Source organism: Oryza brachyantha, chromosome 2, assembly GCF_000231095.2.
Source record: "Oryza brachyantha chromosome 2, ObraRS2, whole genome shotgun sequence".
Taxonomy (NCBI): Eukaryota; Viridiplantae; Streptophyta; class Magnoliopsida; order Poales; family Poaceae; genus Oryza; species Oryza brachyantha.
The window spans coordinates 27,116,383-27,135,177 of NC_023164.2; the positions used below are offsets into that span (position 1 = coordinate 27,116,383).

Sequence of the window (18,795 nt, forward strand, 5' to 3'; positions counted from 1 at the left end):
TCTAGCGGCCCAAGCCCATAGATGTTGTTCGTGTCTTGCCTGAATTTTGACCTACTCTCTTGGCCGGAGAAGAACGATTAAAATTTTACAGGTTTATTTAAGTTAAAAGTTTTCAAATGTGAAAAATAGGGTTGAGAAATGGTTCAAGAGCCTTCGTCCATTATCACCTCTAGCTACAGTAAACTCTTTCAGATCAAGAAGTTGGTTCTTTCTAAACCAATCTAATCATAAGAACCCTTTCATAAGATAAATTTTATCCCGTATTCTGTGAGAAGCTTTTCGAACAATTAAAGTTTCATGTAAAAAATTTCTATATAGAAATCTCGAAAAGTCATATGATTTTATTTTACTTAATTAATTATAGGCTCGTCTGATTTTATGTGGTGTCGAAAAATCTCAGCGTACCAGCTGACGCTGATTTGAAATAAACCAGCTTTTGGGCCCGTTCCCAACTGACCAACAAGGGTAATTTTTTTCCTTGAGCACGGTTCACAAGCTATTAAATGGTGTGTTTTTTATAAAAAAAATTATATAAAAGTTGTTTTAAAAAATCAGATTAATTTATTTTTCAAGTTTACAAAAGCTAATACTTAATCATGACTTTCTTCGTTTTCCGTGTGGCTGATTAGACTGGTTGCTTAGTCAGCTTCGAACGCGCCCTTTGGTTGCAGATACCTCTGCGGCCTTTCGTTTCCATCTTGCCAGGGGAAAGAGCACAAGTACAACTTCAGAGGAAAAATCCGAAAGAAACATCAAGGACGATTTGGTACACCGATACAGATGTTGGTGCCTTTCTCTCTCTGTCTGTCTGCCTGTATGTATCATCCATCAATCTCTAGAGTCTAGAGTCTAGAGTAGATTAAGACTTGAGCATCTTCTTGTAATCCTTGAACGTGCCTCCGAACGGCGACACCCTGCCTTCCGACACCACCCAAAGCTCATCCACGCTCCCCGTTATCAGATGCTCGTCGTGACTCACCTGTAAAAGACAAGCCACTAGTTGGTTACAACGGTGCCTAACTTCATCAGCTTTACAACAAGACGATCAATCTCAGGTTACCATCAGCACTCCTCCCTGGAAAACGAGCAACCCCTGGATAAGCGCCTCCACTGCATCCAGATCCTGCAACAACAGACACACAATTTCATTTTTCTTATCCTCACGTGTTACATCATTGCTACCGCCTACCGAACCTCCCCAACCATTAGGAAAAAAAAGGATAGCTGCACAGGAGAAAGACAGCATTGTTCACTTACAAGATGGTTAGAAGGCTCATCAAGAAGAATAATGTGTGGCTTCTTAAAGGTGATCTTTGCAAATGCAACCCTACTTTTCTGACCACCTGCAAATGTAAAATGCTTGAATCAGGACTGACAAATTTAAGACTCTATGAGCAGATGAATCATTGGGCAAGGACAATACAGTTCTCATGAAACTGAGAAAGACATTGTGCAGCCTTTAATGTGCTCAAGACATCTATGAAACACTGTGTCATTACCTGATAAAGTGTACATAGGTTGGAGGGCAAGATTTCCTGTAACACCGAAGGAACCCAAATGTGCCCTCAGCTTCTGTTCAGGTACACCCTGCAAAGAGCATATACTACATTTTTTTAATGTATTACAACTGAAACTTGCATTAATGTTAAATGCCAAACAGACCATGCTTTCACTGAGCTGTACACCGTGTGAAATTCATGGTGTAACCTAACATCTCTTATTGGATGAAAAAGAAAGAGAAGTCTGATGCTTGAACTTACAGGATAGCATCTCATCATGTACAGAAGGGGGTTCACTGTTAAATCAAGCCCATCAACATGGTGTTGATTGAATACAGCCATGCGGACCTGTAAAAAACGGTACACACAAAAAAAAAGCTACAAGTAAGAGGTAGCAGATATAACTCTGGCAATAAACAGTTATATTAAAACAATTTTATCACTGGCAAGTGGCCAAACTATATAAAGGCAAAATACAACTACCAGGGTCCAGGTTCTGAGTTCTCTGTTAAATTCAATAATAGCATTGACACAAACATGAAAATATTTTGACAGAAGCAGGACAATATAAATTCCAGAATCTCATATTCTCATTACAAAACTACTAGGGCCCTCCATGCAAAAACTGTGCAATCATGCAATTTGGATTTAATGTAATATGAGTAATGCTATACAGTAGTGAAACATCAAGATTATAGCTTCAGAATGATGAAAAACCTTGGGCGAGCGGAACACTGTCCCTGAAGTTGGCTGCAGATCTCCAGATATTAATTTCAGTATAGTAGACTTGCCAATGCCATTTGGACCAACCACTGGAACAACAGCAAACATGAGTCCAGAACAAATTGGAAGAGACACTGCCAGAAGTACTAGATATAATTCTCTGTTAGCAAGATGAGAGAAGTAAAGAATCATACTTGATATGCGGCTGTCCAGGTCAATACCAAAATTCAAGTTTTTAAATAAGATGGGGCCACCAGGATAACCAAAAGACGCGTCACTGCACAAACAGATCGTAACATATCTCAGAATGTATAACTAACTGCTATGTCTTAATGAGAAAGTTAGAAAGAAATGAAAATACAGTTGGAAGCCAAAGAACAAGAAAACCATGGTTGCAGAACAAATTTTGTTAACATTGAAACAAAAGATATTAGAAATGAAACCTGAAGCTGATGATTGGTGGTCCAGGGCGGTCATCTGGTGTTGGAAATTCGAATTTATAGCTGCAAAAGAATTATTCAGGTAACTGTCTAAGCTGATTGCAGACTAAAGAATAAAGAGTTAAAGACCACAGATTGGAAGCTGCTATACTCTGGATCACTGACAACAGCGTCAACATGCTCCATTCGCTCCAATGCCTGAGTGAATACAGATAAATAAATATTAAGGCACATATTAAATTTATAACTGGACATTCTGTTAAGTGAAAATAGCAAAGGAAATTTTGGATTTGTAGTCATTTCATGGAGAGATGGGGGATGTGAGCAGGAAAAGTAACCTTGATTCTTGATTGGACAAGTGATGCTCTCTTTGCATTGTAACGGAACTTGTCAATGAATGCCTACACAGAAAATAGACCAGTAAACTTCGCTTTCATCTTTCCATAAGGATTTAGTTGCAAATAGTAGTAGAAAAATTTTCAGAGAGTCAAAATAATTTTTGAATTTTAGCTTTAGACTAGACCAACAGTTCTTCTGAACTTAATTAAGTCTATCAAAGAACTGTTTTTGGGTTATGGTACTTGCTAGAAAGTAGAAACAAAGACTGACCTGCATGTGGGATCTGGCCTTCTCATTTGTTTCAAAGGCTTTCTGCTGGTTCTTGAGGTGCTCCTCCCTTGTCCTCTCAAATGTATCATAATCACCTTTGTAAGCGTGTAGCTTTTGACCATGTAGATGAAGAATGTCGGTGACGACCTAAGAATTTCTTGCTATCAGCATTGAGTGATTTATGTGACGAGAGAAAAAATGCACATGCAAGTATACTACATATGAATTAAGTAGACTTTGTCAGAATCAGCTCCTTCATAATGATATGATGTGATCGTAATCATCATACCACATACCGTATTAAGAAACTCCCTAGCGTGTGATACGACAATGAATGTCTTTGGCCATTTCAGCAGATATGTCTCTAACCATAACACGGCATGGAGATCGAGATGATTCTGCAAAATGTTATTCTGTTAGTATGTGCCAGCAAGAGAAGAAACAAATTCATACTTTAAACTTACTGTTGGCTCATCAAGTAGCAACAAATCAGGCTCAATGAATAATGCACGTGCTAGAGCAATTCTCATGCGCCATCCACCAGAGAACTGTTTTGTGCGTTTGCGTTGCATTTCAGGAGTGAAACTAAGACCCTGGAAAAGGTTCCAATAATCAGAGCATAATAAAAGTGTGTACATGACAAGGGCATATCATACTGGAACAATCAGGATATGTGTTATGAAATGTTCAATTTCATGCAATAACCAGTGACAAAATGTGATAGACTGGGTTAAGGATTATTTGTTGTTAGAAATATGTTGATAACAAAATGAATGCTATGTATGCAATGAAGGTAACCACTATGAGAAACTTGGAAGTGAAATAAAAGCAATTTCCTACAAAGTACAAATTGTACAAGCAAGAAAAATTGATAGGCACTGAATGCCCAGAAACAGACCGCCAGAATTGATGCTGCACGAGCCTCTGCAGCATCAGCATCAATAAACTCAAGGCGCTTGTATATCTCCTCAAGCCTCTTGCTGATAGCATCTTTGTCAAGACCACCCTTGCTCTTGGACGTGCTCTGTTCAAACTCCGCCTCATACTCTAGATCTTTCTGCACAGAATTGGCAAAATATTAGCAAACCAACAGAATGGTTAAGTAAAACAATGAGAATATCTTAACATGTTAATTCCACATTTTTCTACCTGTTGTTGGACCAGATGGGCCTCTTCTTGCAAAAGTTGAACCCGTTCGACATCCGCATTCAGAACACACTGCAAAGCTGTTGTGTCATCACCTGTAACCTCTTGCTCAACATGCAATATCTGGCAGTTCTTGGGAATCCCATCAATTGCATGCATCGCCATAGCTCTAAGAAAAGAAGTTTTCCCTGTACCATTCCTTCCAACAAGACCTGAATGCATATGGAGATTATCTAAATCATTGGGATAAAAAAAATGGCAACTCATATAGAAAAAATTTGAGCAACTAATAGGTATACTTGTTGGCATTTCTGCAATTTAATTTTGGGTTCTGGGTAAAGCATAGAAAAGAATTACAAAGATATATGAGACTGAAGTATGCAATTATGAATGTCTCATTCCTCATTCCTAAGCTATTCATGATAGATATTAAGTGAACCATGGCTCAAGAAGTAATTTGCGCTGTGTAACTCACCATAATGCCTTCCAAAAGCAAGTGTTATAGTGCACTCTTGAATAAGATCACGACCGCCAACAGTAACATTGAAGTTCTCCATGTGGATATCCCTAACAGCTGGGCCACCAGAGTTATTGTGATTTACGAATACTGGAGGCATTCCAGCCCTAAGCGCCTCCATTTCAGCAACATGCATTTGGTATTGAGCCTGCACCAACAAACAGGACGGTGTGCAGCAAGGTATAATCAGGAAAGAATGCATTTCCGGCAGCAGATGCAGTTTCATCAATAGAAAAGTAAAAAAGCCAAACCATATTCTAACTGTCTAAGCATTATTTCCACTGCTACTTTTTTTTTCTTAGCTAATTGGCAAAATAGAGAATATATTACCTCTCTTTGCCTCTCATCCTTTCTCTTCTTCCGTTCAATCTTGGCTTTGTCGCGTGATGATAGCAAGGGTCCCTCAAATACATCAGCTTGTTTTTTGGGGGCAACCTTATCATCCATTCCCTCATTCATACGTAAAGGTGTGGCAAGGCTTCGCATAGTTTGTTTAGGTTTCACCAGACCATGCTTTCCAAATTTTTCACAGAGCTTACTGCAGACCTATATCAAAAAGGAAAGAAAAATACTAAATCAGAATCAGAATCTACCACCTCCTCATTTCCCCACTGAATGGAAAGCACTTCAATATCGTTCTTACCACTCTCTACTTGTCATGACGTAAAAAAGAAATTAAGGAAACAAGCCGATGTAATAGAACATTAAAGAAAACATGAGTGGTGATTAAACTTGACTATCGGTGCACTATAATTTGATGGCAACCGAATATTAACTAGGTTTTCTAAACACATGGAATCCACAGAAGACGTGTCAAACTCTTAAATGGACGATACATACACAAATTGCTCGAATCAAACAACCTATAGTGCAATCTAGTATATGAGAATTGAGAAGTGGCCATACAAAAAGGGATACATGATATAAGCCATAACACCTCTACTACAGCATCGATCAACCGAAGCTCTACCCAATTCAGCAAGCAGACTAGTAGTGTTAGCCCGACGATCGGATCGGAGGGGATTCTAGTAAAGCGCAGTAGCAAAAAGGAAAAAATCAACAGGCGGAGGGAGTGGTACCTCGAGGCAGTGTTGTTCGTCGGCGACGCATCCGGCGTCGATGAGGAGGTCGCCGAGCGCGTGGAAGATGCCGTGGCCGTCGGGGGCGCCGAAGTCGAAGTCCTCGTCGGCGAGGACGTTGGCGATGTAGTCAATGATGGGCTGGTCGACCTCGTCGACGAGGTCGCTCCCCAGCACCTCCCTCACCACCCCCATGCTGGCCGCCGCCACCGCCGCCGCCATCCTTCTCTCGCGACGGCGAACAGAGAGGGAGAGGAAGAGGAAGAGGAGGGTTGGGCTACTCGGAGTCGGAGATGGACGGTCCTGATTGATGCACACGCTGTTGGCTGTCTCCATGTGGGCCGGCCCTAATTGCTTGGACAAGGCGGCCCAATCTGTTTAGGACCATGCTGATTTTGGAATTCTAGGTCCAATGTTAAACTTCTAGAAGCCTTGCGATATAGTCCCTCCATCCCTAAATGTTTGACGTCGTTGACTTTTTCTTATACATGTTTGATCGTTTATTTTATTTAAACTTTTTGTAAAATATGTAAAGTTATATATATATGCATAAAAGTATACTTAACAATAAATAAAATGATAAAAAATAATTAGTAATTATGTAATTTTTTTGAATAAGACGAATGGTCAAACGTGCATTAAAAAGTTAACGACGTCAAATATTTAGGGACGGAGGTAGTAAGGGATTTTAAAAATAAATCATGACATGTGTTCGTGAAAATTATCTCTATGATGGAGAGAGTAGAACGATAATGGAATTGCATTAGCTTATGAAAAGTAAATATTTACATCCGACATGTTTTTCTTATGTGGATGCTCAGCGATGATTTTTCCATCCTAATTGATCAATGGACCTCCTGACTTGTGAAAAATAAATGATTCCCTTGTAATTTTGTGACAATAGTTGTTTTTTATATTTTTAGAGAGGCCAGGACCTCCTAGTTCAATCACCAGCACTGTGTAATTCTTTAAGATTTAAGATAATGGACATTTTTTAAGCAACAAGATTTTGCAACGAATGTAAGTAAACAAAATAGAGTAGGGACAATGTGAAAAAATTTCCAAATTGTATTTTCTGGATTTGTCATAAATAGGCCCTTGTAGACGTGTTTTGCGCCGACTAAACATGAATTATACATATCAATTGTGATGTTTTTAGAACAGTTTGACCCTGTAGATATAATGCGTTTTTATAATAAAGCTGCATTTAGAGATGAAATAAGATAGAACCGGTATGCAGGATTATTTAAGTACATGAAGTAGTTGGGCAAAAAAAAATATACAGCAGAGTTGGTGGGTGGCAGGTTCTCTACCTTAGTGTATAGAAAGTGGATTATTTATGTAAAATCGAGGGGAAGATATACTCCTGAAAAAAATTATCGATAATTTGGTAGAATAATAACAAACTAAAGCACTATACATTAAGCTCTGAGTACACAAATCCAAACAAGCAGTGAATTCATGGCGTCCCTTCTTCTGGGCGGCCATGGCGTGAGCTGTCGTCTTGCAGTCGATCGGAGAGGCTGGCCTTCATCTTGTTGGAGAGGATGCAGGTTCTGATGGCGTCCGGAGTGTCCAGCCTCCGGTGATTATTAACCTTAAATCTAGAGTTAATTTTATAGTTTTTTATTAAAGTTTATTTTTAATATTTATTTTTAGTCGTTAAAAACATATATATGATTTTTATTTATAAATTATTTTTTATTTGTAAATATATTATTTGGACCACTGATGAGTTGCATAAACGGTTACACACGCGGAGTTCAAAGAGCGGTCAGAGGACGAACAATGATGACGTAAGTTCGTTCTTATGAAAATGAATGTTTAAACTGTAACTTTGCCAGACAATGGATATTTAATCAAACAATGGAAATTTACATTTATGTCACAATGAAAGTAAACAGATTAAAGAAGGGGAAATGTATGTGTACAGATGTAGACATTCCTCAAACCAAAAAAGAGAAACATTACAGTTGAAGTATGGAACTGCATGGCAAGACAGTTAGGACTGGAAGTGAACTACATCAGATAAATCCATCCCCTCCGACTCCAATCTCTCGGTCATCTCCTTCTTGAGCAACTCCTGCTCCTCCATGGTGCGTGGATACCTTGACGGCGTAACCTCCTTCACGATCTCAGGATCCAAGTGAGCACAACATTTATCCACATTCCTGTCATGTAGGAATATCTGCTTCAGATTAGATGCAGCCTCCATCACGCGCCTGATGTATCCTACAAAGTTTTCGTTTGGCTGGAAGCCAGAGATGGTGAGCTTAGCCAGGTTCTCATGCTTCAGATTAGCCACGGATGGCTCCCACTCCACGTTTGCTTTCTTGCAGTAACCATGCAGTTCTCGTTCCTCCTTGCCCCTCACCATCGTGCACCAATGATCCCGCACCGTGATGGATAGTTCCTTCAGGTTGGGTGCTGCTTCCAGGATGAACATTGTCCATGCAATGTCGCATCCTTCGGGAAGGTCAACTAAGGTAATACTTTGCAGCTGGCTCAGCACTGGGAGTAGCAGCTTTGAGCTTTCTGGCACGACCCAGATCTGCAAACAAATTATGAAACCAGATTAAGTTGCAGAGTTTTCTTAGTGAGAAAGATAGGATAGCACGTATATAGAGTGACAAGGTTACTTACTTTTTCGCTTCGAAAGTTGAGATTAAGGACTTGTATGGTAGGGGCATTAGCAAGGAAGCTACTTAACCTGAGATTGCCCTGCCAACTCATACTAATGTCAGTGAGGCTCAAATTGGAGAGACATGGAGTGTGACCAAAAACCAATGGATCTTGATAAGAGATCCAGGTCTGACAAGTCATCCTTTGGAGTTTCGGTAGATCCACGAGCTGAACCGTCTCGAAATTCCCATATGCGATCTGGAGCTCAACAAGGTGAGGGTGTTCTACTCGCAACACACTCTCATCCGCAGCTTTGCAGCTGTACAGGCGTAAAGACTCCAACTTTTCGCAGGTGAGGAGGATGTTTGGGATGTCTGATTCACCAAACCACAAGTTCTGTAGGTCCAGACGAGTGAGGCCAGCAAATACAGTTGGACAAGCACCGAGGAAGCTGTTAAACTGTTTCAGATAGTAGAACCGATCATCAGATGTGCATTCAAGACTCCCCTTCTCTGTCAAGATGGTAAACTCAATGATGTCGATCTTATGTTCTGACATAGCCTGGGCAACAGCTTTGCCGATCGATAGACAGTCATAGAATTTTAAGTAGAATCTCAGCTTGATCTCATGGAGACAGCATCGTGGATCACGAGAAGCGAGGACGGTGTTGACTGCATCCGCCACGGCGCCGTTCCTTCGCACCAAATCTCTCTGTGGCAAGGAATCGTCCCTAGATGCAAAGGAATCGACGTCCACCGCAACTCGCGAGAGCAAGCGGGGGAGCGTGGCCATGTTCCTGGAGAGGAAGCAGGTTCTGACAGCATCAGGTGTGTCCACCCTCTCAAGGATGTCAAGCAAAACATCGTTGGGCAATTCGCTCAAATTCACAGCTGATTTTTTCTGCATCAGTTATCAAACTAAATTAGACACATATATCCAGAGCATCCATCGATTGTCAAACACGAGTAGAGATATGCAAATTAATCAAGGAAGAGAACAATAAAGGGGTGATTGACATATTTACAGGACAAAACTTTTATATGTATGCTTACAGCGATATAAATATCAAAGTTAAAAGATAAAAAATCTTGAAGTCAACTAAATTTAATTTTGACCCATAAGCAAATACAAGCGAAAAGACAATCGTGAGAAGATTAAGGTAGGATGCTCACTTTGCGTGGACGACGACGACCCTTTTTTCTCTTCATGTTTATTCCGATCAATCGATCAATCTATACTCAGGTCAGGTTTCGGATGTAATCGACAGGCAACTCTCTAATCAATCAATCTATACTCAAGTCAGGTTTCAGATGTAATCAGCAGACAACTGTCTGGGCTTTGTATATATAGTGGAGACTGCCCGCCTGGATCTGAATCCTATTCTGACAAACACTAGTTCGAACGCGATTACTATTCCGATTACCGCCGGGGGAGAGCGAGAGGGTGCGATTACTATTCCGATTACCGCCGGGGATTCCGATTAGGCCTCCTCTCCTGTTACTGTGGCAAGAACTGGGCCTTGCGACCGACGCCGCCGCCGCTCCACCGCGCTCTGCAGATCTCCACCGCGGCCCCTCCACCGGGTGCTCGCGGAGTCCATCCCGCTCCCAGATCCTGACGTCGACCTAGAGCCCACCCGCCGATCTCGCCCGCTCGCTCGGCGCCGTCTGCGGGCAAGGCCTCATCCCGAGCGCACCGCCGACCCGCTGCTGCTCTAGGAGTGGAGCGCCGCCTTCGACGCGTGGGTTGACCGTCACCCACCGTCTCCTTGCGCTCATCGTCAGTAACGGTACGTTGTGGGCATCTGCCTATCTCCAATGCCCTCCTTCCTGTGATGCGATCGATTCATTCAAGTTTCGGTGAATCGTACTACTCTGATGTGTTGTTTATTGATGGGGGCGGAATTAGTTTGATATATACGGCATGATTTAGTGAAAAAGGTATTAAAAATTGCTTTGCAGGGTAAGTTTACTAGAATGTATGTACTATGAATTAACTATTTGACTATTTTGTCTCGCAGGTGCTCCCACATTAGCAAGTGTTTTAGCTTATCCCAATAATTTCACCAGAAGTGAGGAAGGTAAGCAATTCTGTTATTCCCTCTATTCATCCAGTTTACTTTATGTTCATAAGATGCAACATGCAACCTTGGAAGTTCGAACTGCACTATTCTCTGAAATACAGAATCATTTGCACTGTATTATTATCTTTTATATATATATATATATGAACTAATTGGCCTAGAATTTTATATGGGTCCTTTTAAATCTTGATAACACAAGAATCTGCAGTATCTGCATATCTTATGTAGCCACCTTAATGTCTATGTGAAAAAAAAGGTATATAACTAGTTTTCTGGTGGGGGTGCGGTGCCAGATCAGTGAGACGACGGCCATGGTGATCTGAGGCGGAAGGGGAGGGAGCATGGAGCGGGTCCTCAAGTCAGCAAGGGAGTCGGGCTCCCTCAACCTCTCCAATCGATCCCTCAGGTGAGCTCAATACCCCCTCAGTTGACCTCAATGCGGCCAACGGAAGACGCACGGCCGGGAGGAGGCGTGATGCGACGGGCAGAGAGAGGTGGCGGCGTGCGCAAGAGAAGCGGAGGTGAGTTGCGGCGCTAGGGAAGGGAGTACACCCGGACGTCTGATACCATGTAGAAACAAAGAATTGGAAACACATCTCATCATATATACATATGTGTAGCCATATAATGCCGGGTTGGTTTCAACAACATCCTCAAAAGGCATATATAGATACGACTATACCATCTCTAATAGCCGACTCTCCATGGAGTATGCTTTTATTTGACTACTCAAATTACTACTATGTTGCTTGTAATGGAAGGGGAGAGGGCCTCGCCGTTTCTAACCTAAGAAAACTAATTATGGCAAACATATCTTTGCTCTTCCTCTTAATGTCTGCCTGCTGTTTCTCTAGGGAGGTACCGAATGAGGTGTACAACAACTTGGACACTGGCACCCAGGACGAGAAATGGTGGGAGGTATAGCAAATCAACACTTCCTCTATCGCTCTACATATTTCACAACCAAGGATTTTCAATAAAGATAATTTATGTCTACCTGAAATTTTATTCTTTTGCAATGTATATTTGCCTACCTGAAATTTTAATTCTATCTTTAGTAGAATTAGTAGAATTAAAATTTCAAAAGATGAGCTCATATTGTTTCTTTTATTCTTTTGTGATTCAGGGAGTTGATCTTCAAAAGCTCATATTGGCTCATAACAACCTTGAAGTGCTGAGGGAAGACCTCAAAAATTTGTCTTCCCTTGTTGTATTAAACATTTGTCACAACAACATTTCTTCCCTCCCTGCAGCTATTGGAGAGTATGCACTGGACTACAATTAATTATTTACTGCTTCCTCCGGTCATGAAAACATTTCATTTTTGGACATGTTTGAAGTCACTGCCTTCAAAACCATTTTCATATGTTATCATTCTATCAAGATTTCAAATGTTTTGCGATAAAAATTACCAGTAAAGTTTTCAGTTTCAAGACGGTTTCAATGTCTAAAATGACTTTTTTTGGTGACCGGAGGGAGTAATTTACATCGTTAGCTGTGGCCTTTTAATATCATCTGAATTTTTTATGACTCTTTTCAATGCAGCCTTCCTTTGCTAAAATCATTGGATATATCTTTTAATCAAATAAATGCTTTGCCCGAAGAGATTGGCTTCGCAACCGCTTTAGTCAAGTATGTCTTTTATGTACCTTTTTTGATTGATTCCATTAATGTACTGTTAAAACAATCTAGCACACTTTTCAGTTTGTGCATTTTGAAGACCGCTGGCCCTTAGCGGTATGCTTGTGTGGACACTGTACATTAATAGTGAGGTCTGTATAAAGAATTGATGATACCCTGAGTAACAAAATTCAACCATTCATATTTCTAAAACCATCTCCACATATTTTGGATGTAAAAGTGTTGACAAATAGTATGATGTTTCAAAATTGGAAGCAATATCTGAGACTCTATATTCATGCGATTTGATGCATCGTTGTTGGCTTGTTGCCAGGGTTAACTGCTCAAACAATCGCATTACAGATCTCCCAGCTAGTCTTGCCAGATGCCTGGAGTTGTCAGAACTCAATGTAAGCTTCCATGGATGTATTTCTTATTTTAACCATAAGGTTTTCTTGGTTTGATGAAGATATATACAATTTCCCTTTTCATAGCTTCCCTGTTCATAATCTGTCCTAATGTAATGCCTTGCCTGTAGGCGTCAAACAACACCATATCCATGATACCAGATGAACTTGTTGGCTGTTCCAAGTTAAGCAGATTGAACCTGGAGGTATATAATCCTTATAGAGAATGTCAAAGCTGAGTCTATCATATTATCTTGCTGCTTTTTTTTGTTCTAAAAAACTTCAAATATTACAAAATTTTTGCTGGGAAAAATATTACAAAATTTCAGGGTAACAAACTTGTGACGCTATCAGAGAAGATGTTTATGTCATGGACAATGCTTACAGAGATGAATGTTGGTATGCCATATTACCAAAAAGAATGTTGAACCTATGTGATCTCCTTGAGTTTCTACCTGAGATTAACATTCAAATCCTTACAGCAAAGAATCTGCTGACTACCATCCCGGATAGTATTGGTGCACTTTCACAGCTGATTCGCCTGGATCTACATCAGAACAGTAAGTCAGTATACCATACTATTACATGTGCTATTTCACTATTCGTGTTTGTTAACATTAATGGCTTTCTGTTTTTTCTATACCAGAAATAACTTTTATTCCTTCTTCCATAAAGGACTGTTCTTCTCTAGCTGAGATGTATATTGGGTTAGTTATCTATTTTGGACAAACTTATTTATTGTGCTCTTATTTCTAAACAGGACATCTTCACTCTATTTGTATTTCTATGTTCCAGAAATAACTTGTTGTCGTCCATACCAGCGGATATTGGCATGCTATCGAGCTTAGGAATACTTGATCTGCACTCTAATCAGGTCTTACTCCATTTATTATCACGAATACTGCTAATTTGATAGGCTATTGTTCCCTGACTCTCGTTATTCTGCACCATTTAAAAATCTGGATACCGGGAGACAGGTTCTTAATTTAATTTCTTTGTTTCTGGAACACCAAATTTGTAGTTGTATGATAAAAAAATCAATGCAACATTTGTTTATTCTAACATGATGCCTTTTTTATGTAAACCATCTCGGGATGGCTATGCTACACTCCATATATGACTTTTTAGTTACAGAGAGCTTCATGAATGTTTTGCTCCCTTGACATTATTCCACTTCCCAGAGCTTTTACCTCAGGATGAAATGCACGTGTGAACCACATGTGATTTACCATAGCCACTCCCACCATCCATAGTGTGACCTGTTTAATCCTGCCAGTTTTCTTAGATGGCTGACACTACAGTATGTTTTTGCGTTCTTAATAATGCTACTTACATGTTCAGAAGGAATGCCGGAAGGTGTAAATATCGATCCCTTCTATTACTTTATGATGGCCTTGACAGCAATAAACTTCCAATGTTGAAACATTGAGCTACAACTTTTGCAGCCAGTTCTGCTAGAATTAACAGAACATTGTACAAAAAATAAGTTCAATTCTGATCGTTCTTTTATTTTCTGATTATATGCTACTTTTCCAGCTAAAGGAGTATCCTGTTGGGGCTTGTAGACTAAAGCTCTCGTTCCTTGATCTATCGAACAACTCATTATCTGGTCTGCCTGCTGAACTAGGTTGGTTTTCCTACTGCGCAATGCTGCTCTCCATGATGCAACTGTTGTTTTCCTATTTGGTTAGCTGAAATTTTGTGACATGAAATGATTTTATGTGTCTCTATGTACTGGATAGGCCATACGAATGATTTTTTTTTTCATGGGTGTATATACTTAGTACTCTATGCAAGTGTGCTACTATCTTCATGAACATTCCAAATTATGGACACACTAAAATATGCTTTGGCATGCAATATTCAAGGTACAATGACAACCCTGAGAAAGCTTCTGCTTACTGGCAATCCTATGAGGACACTACGGAGGTATGGCGACCATTCCATTCTCCTCTTTTGCTAAGCAGTTGTCAAGATTCTAAACATGGATGCTAGCATAATAATATAGTGTTCCATTTTGGTTACCAGTTCCTTGGTTTCTGGAGCAACAACAACATTGTTAAAGTATCTGCGCAGTCGGCTTTCATCTGATGAAGAAGGTATCTGAAAACACTAAATCAATGCATTCACTTTGTTTTACATAATGATGTATTTTGTAGTGCCATTGTCTGCTTTGAGCTTGCCACATCTTCTGTTTTTGTGATTTGAGAACCATTCCATGATAACTTGAACTCTCCATGCACATATTTTCTTGCATCAGGATCTGGAAGCACTCCAACAAAAGATGATCAAATTGCTGCAGCAAGACGATTATCTTTATCTTCTAAGGTACTTTAGTTATTTTGACAGCATATTTTCATATCATAAGATAGAGATCTTTTAATATCCTTTTTTTAAAAGGAGCTAACTCACCCTCATATGGAACCATTAATGGATCACATCATTCATGCCAAAAGAGTAACTGATTCATGTGTTTCTTTCTGCTTTTCTGTTTAAAAGAAACTTCGTCGACTTTTCAATGTATTCTCATGACTACCAATGCCAAAATAAATGTCTTGGCCATTGGATCTTATGGAGCCTCCTGAAATAATCCATGATCGTTTCAATTTTTTTCAACAATAGCCCTTAACTTGATAGTGCAACATCAGGAACTGGACTTGAGTGGTCTTGGTGTGACCAGTGTACCACCTGCAGCATGGGAGACGGATGACGTGATAAAACTAGATCTTTCTAAGAATTCAATAGAAGCTCTGCCAAACGAGTTGTCATTATGCTCATCACTTCAAGTGAGTTTCTGAATTATGGATATATTGATCATGTTGTACTTCAATTCCATGGTATTTATGAGATAAAAGGTGTTTTGATGTAATTACTAACTCCTTTTAATGTACTGTTTTTTCAGTCTTTGATTCTTTCTAATAACAAAATTAAAAGGTGGCCTGGCACAGTAATCTCCTCCTTTGCTAACCTTTCTTTGTTAAAACTAGACAACAACCCTTTGGCAGAGGTAATACAATGGACTTGATACCCTTTTATTTGTATTCTGGCGTATATTTTTTTAATCAAATGCTGCTATCTGTTTTATTTTCCCTCTTTAAGAGGTAATCTTGCAAATGTCTTGGTATTGACTCATGATTCCTTGATGCATCTCTGGAAGTTAATCAATGTTGATTATTGAAATTGAAGTTTTTGGTTTAGATGTTACAACACTCAGAATAATTGGACTATCCACTAGAGTAAATGTTTCCAAGATAAAGCTCTGATAAGGAGGGGGCGGGGCGGGGTCTCACATAATTATAAGCCATCTAACTTGCTATGTTAAAATGCAAGTCGTTATACATTATTGCATTTTTTTCAGAGGGATTGTCACGTTTTTTCTTTGAATACTTTCTTAGATTCAATACCATATTTGTAGTTAATATTTTCTCCTGTGCGAAGACATGTTAGACAATGTTCTATTTTTTAGGCAATGTGCTGCATGTATTTCTTGTTCCTACTTCCAAGAGTTGGAATGACACTTCACCGAAAGGAGTGATCATTTATCAATAGCTAGCATCCTTAACCCTGCATGCTAATATATGATTTTGCAACACACTCGTTTTTCCTGCAGATATTGGCCACTGATCTTGAGGCGATGTCTAAACTTGAAGTGCTGGATTTAAGTGGCAATGTGTCTTCGCTACCTGAACCCTCTGTGGTTTCTGCATTACCACACCTGCAGGAACTCTACCTAAGGTTGGAACATATGCAGAACATCTAAATATCGTTGTTCTAAGAAAGCTTATTTCTTTTTCTCTATGTATGAGCAGACGAATGAAACTCCATGGATTCCCTTATGGTTTATTGGGCCTAAAACAACTGCGTATTCTTGATCTGAGTCAGAACTATCTTACAACTGTGCCAGAGGTAAATACTGGAGGAATATGATTATTTTCCCATTTTCTATTAATGTTTTTCATTTTATAATATTATAATCTTGGAAGCCTAAGTTCATTTAGAAAGTTTTGAATGGTGCATGCCCTTTTTAATTGCTTATTGCTGAATCCGCTGCACATAAACAGGGTATCAAAGATCTAACTTCTCTTACTGAGCTTGATCTGTCGGACAACAATATAACAACACTCCCACCTGAGCTGGTAAGTTATTGGCTTTAATGATGGTGTATTGGTTGCACCGACCTCAACTGAAAGTACTGTTTTGAAGTTGTACAATTCTCAAATTCTCACTGAAATATCTAATCTTCTTTGTGGACACTATTTTGAGCAGGGTTTGCTTGAGCCTAACCTGCAAGTCTTGAAACTTGATGGAAATCCCCTTAGGAGGTAAGAACTATGAACAAATTGTTGAGCCCTTTGCTTGAATGCATACATTGAACTAGAAACACAATTCACATGGATCGATGCATTACTATGCTAGTGCAGATTAATACATCGTGCATAACCATTGTATTCTGCAATGCCCTTCAACATATAATTCGTAATTACATGGGAAAGAACATTAAAAGGGAAACCATTGCGATGCCCTGATCTCTCAGGGCATAATTAGAATAATATGAAACAAAGAAGGCTTGAAAAGTTGCGGTTGACACGTGCACCGGCAGAAAAATCATTCAGCCTCCTGTTGGTTGCTCTGCAGCATACGGCGGACTCTGCTGGAGCGAGGAACGAAAGCAATTCTGAAGTATCTGAAAGAAAAGCTACCGGCAGCTGAATAAACGCGCTGGTGCGACTTATATGCCGCAGGATGTTTCTTGGTCAGTTCCGTTCTATGTGCTGCAGCTACCCTACCTTTTTCCCGGATTCCATTTACCCATTAATTTTCGCTTGTCTACCTTCTCTCTTTCTTTTTGTGGATTATTGTGATTCTCTTCTATCTCTTTTTTTGACGGATTATTGTTGCTGTGATGGCTCTGGATTATACTCTCGACTCTTTTTTGACGGATTATTGTTGCCACGATGGCTGTGTAAACTCCTCAGCATGTGTAGCAGAAGCGTGTACTTCATCGGAGAAATTGTCAGCCGCCACAAAGGATAATAAATACTACTATCTCCTTTTCAGTTTATATATAAGATAAGATGTTTTGGTATCCATATGTGTCGTGCTGGAATCGGTCTCGGTCTCGTCTCGTCTCGTCTCGTTGATCACAAGTGTCGTCGACTGCATCGATTTGAACTCGGTTATCAATGCCAGTGGATTCCCTTTTTTTTGTCCGAGCATAGTCCCTTCACGTTTGGTGCACTTGTGTTTGTTTCCGGCCTGCTAAATGCAAAGCCTTGGTAATGCAATGTACTAGAAATCAGCTTGCAACCCCCCAGGACACAAGGGTAGGCTCACCGACATGCCTAATGACGTTTTAATCAACATTCTTGAGCGGTAGAACACGTTTCCATGCTCTCCCGAATTGCTCTCGATGTCGATTACTTCGCATACATTGGGTTTGGGTCTGATGCTGTGCCATTGAGTGAAGTCATTTATGTTTGATTTTTTTTAACTTTAATCATTCATCTTATTAAAAATTTAGTAAATATAAAAAAATAATAAGTTGTGTTTAAAATTCTTTTAATAATAAAGTAAGTCACAAGCGCAAAATAAACAATATTTTCATAATTTTTGAATAAGACAAATGATCAAATATTGCAAGTAAAAAAGTCAAACATCTTATATTATGAAATGGAAGTAATATTTTTCAAATATTATGAAACGGAAGTAATATTTCCCAAGTAATGGCCAGCCATGACCAATCCTATCTCTTCGGCAAGCGGTTCAAAACTTTTCTTACTGATTATCCATATGTGTTTGCTGGCCTTGCACGTTTGGAGCTACATAACCTGCATATCCCTGAACCTGACATCTACAACATACTGCTCGGCACATGTAAACGGCTGGGCAGCTGTGCACATACCGATTAGCCTGTGTTGCACCCACCACTTGTTGAGCTCTAGATCATTTATGGAGATTTTGATGTAGTTGAGCTCAAGTGCCCACCAAAACTCAAGCGGATGGCCTATTGGAACTGGGACACTAATGAGGATCCCTTGTCTTTTGGGGAT

At 39.7% G+C, this 18,795-nt stretch overlaps 3 protein-coding genes across 4 annotated transcripts; 1 reads left to right on the forward strand and 2 right to left on the reverse strand.

Annotated features, from left to right (window-relative positions):
• Positions 1-726: 726 nt before the first annotated feature.
• On the reverse strand, positions 727-6,290 carry LOC102706725 (ABC transporter F family member 3). The gene is made up of 18 exons (XM_006648093.2): positions 6,014-6,290; positions 5,265-5,480; positions 4,893-5,082; positions 4,421-4,629; positions 4,170-4,328; positions 3,736-3,864; positions 3,568-3,669; positions 3,272-3,418; positions 3,001-3,063; positions 2,814-2,860; positions 2,666-2,725; positions 2,417-2,499; positions 2,217-2,311; positions 1,761-1,847; positions 1,500-1,587; positions 1,258-1,343; positions 1,061-1,123; positions 727-979 (listed from the first exon to the last, which is right to left on the reverse strand). The coding sequence occupies exons 1-18, from the start codon at positions 6,233-6,235 to the stop codon at positions 860-862; spliced, it is 2,166 nt and encodes a 721-aa protein (XP_006648156.1). The 5' UTR covers positions 6,236-6,290; the 3' UTR covers positions 727-859.
• A 1,567-nt stretch (positions 6,291-7,857) lies between these two features.
• LOC107303708 lies at positions 7,858-9,897 on the reverse strand. Its single transcript, XM_015834055.2, has 3 exons — positions 9,808-9,897; positions 8,657-9,535; positions 7,858-8,564 (listed from the first exon to the last, which is right to left on the reverse strand). Exons 1-3 carry the CDS (start codon positions 9,841-9,843, stop codon positions 8,016-8,018), a joined length of 1,464 nt encoding a protein of 487 aa, XP_015689541.1. The 5' UTR covers positions 9,844-9,897; the 3' UTR covers positions 7,858-8,015.
• Positions 9,898-10,332: 435 nt separating this feature from the next.
• Positions 10,333-17,799, forward strand: LOC102707283 (plant intracellular Ras-group-related LRR protein 6). Of its 2 annotated transcripts, none has more exons than XM_006648095.2 (23): positions 10,333-10,424; positions 10,656-10,715; positions 11,012-11,124; positions 11,573-11,636; positions 11,845-11,981; positions 12,264-12,350; positions 12,673-12,748; positions 12,877-12,951; positions 13,075-13,144; positions 13,228-13,305; positions 13,392-13,452; positions 13,541-13,619; positions 14,282-14,372; positions 14,614-14,674; positions 14,774-14,844; positions 15,006-15,073; positions 15,394-15,531; positions 15,648-15,752; positions 16,356-16,480; positions 16,555-16,651; positions 16,807-16,881; positions 17,012-17,067; positions 17,381-17,799. In XM_006648095.2, exons 3-23 carry the CDS (start codon positions 11,060-11,062, stop codon positions 17,457-17,459), a joined length of 1,758 nt encoding a protein of 585 aa, XP_006648158.1. In that variant the 5' UTR covers positions 10,333-10,424; positions 10,656-10,715; positions 11,012-11,059; the 3' UTR covers positions 17,460-17,799. The 2 variants fall into 2 exon arrangements, with proteins under 2 accessions (XP_006648158.1, XP_040376841.1); XM_040520907.1 differs by having other exon boundaries at positions 11,017-11,124.
• Positions 17,800-18,795: the final 996 nt, after the last annotated feature.

What these genes read in the sequence shown, in the direction of transcription:
- LOC102706725 (XM_006648093.2), bottom strand. Translation starts at nt 6,235, where the DNA reads ATGGCGGCGGCGGTGGCGGCGGCCAGCATGGGGGTGGTGAGGGAGGTG. An exon ending in CCCATCTGGTCCAACAACAG is followed by an intron (nt 4,329 to 4,420) that starts GTAGAAAAATGT and finishes AATTCTGTGCAG; the next exon opens with AAAGATCTAGAGTATGAGGC. An exon ending in AGGCCAGATCCCACATGCAG is followed by an intron (nt 3,064 to 3,271) that starts GTCAGTCTTTGT and finishes TTTTCTGTGTAG; the next exon opens with GCATTCATTGACAAGTTCCG.
- LOC107303708 (XM_015834055.2), bottom strand. Translation starts at nt 9,843, where the DNA reads ATGAAGAGAAAAAAGGGTCGTCGTCGTCCACGCAAA. An exon ending in GTCGTCGTCGTCCACGCAAA is followed by an intron (nt 9,536 to 9,807) that starts GTGAGCATCCTA and finishes TAACTGATGCAG; the next exon opens with AAAAAATCAGCTGTGAATTT. An exon ending in TCAACTTTCGAAGCGAAAAA is followed by an intron (nt 8,565 to 8,656) that starts GTAAGTAACCTT and finishes ATTTGTTTGCAG; the next exon opens with ATCTGGGTCGTGCCAGAAAG.
- LOC102707283 (XM_006648095.2), top strand. Translation starts at nt 11,060, where the DNA reads ATGGAGCGGGTCCTCAAGTCAGCAAGGGAGTCGGGCTCCCTCAACCTC. An exon ending in TTCGCAACCGCTTTAGTCAA is followed by an intron (nt 12,351 to 12,672) that starts GTATGTCTTTTA and finishes GCTTGTTGCCAG; the next exon opens with GGTTAACTGCTCAAACAATC. An exon ending in TAAGCAGATTGAACCTGGAG is followed by an intron (nt 12,952 to 13,074) that starts GTATATAATCCT and finishes ACAAAATTTCAG; the next exon opens with GGTAACAAACTTGTGACGCT.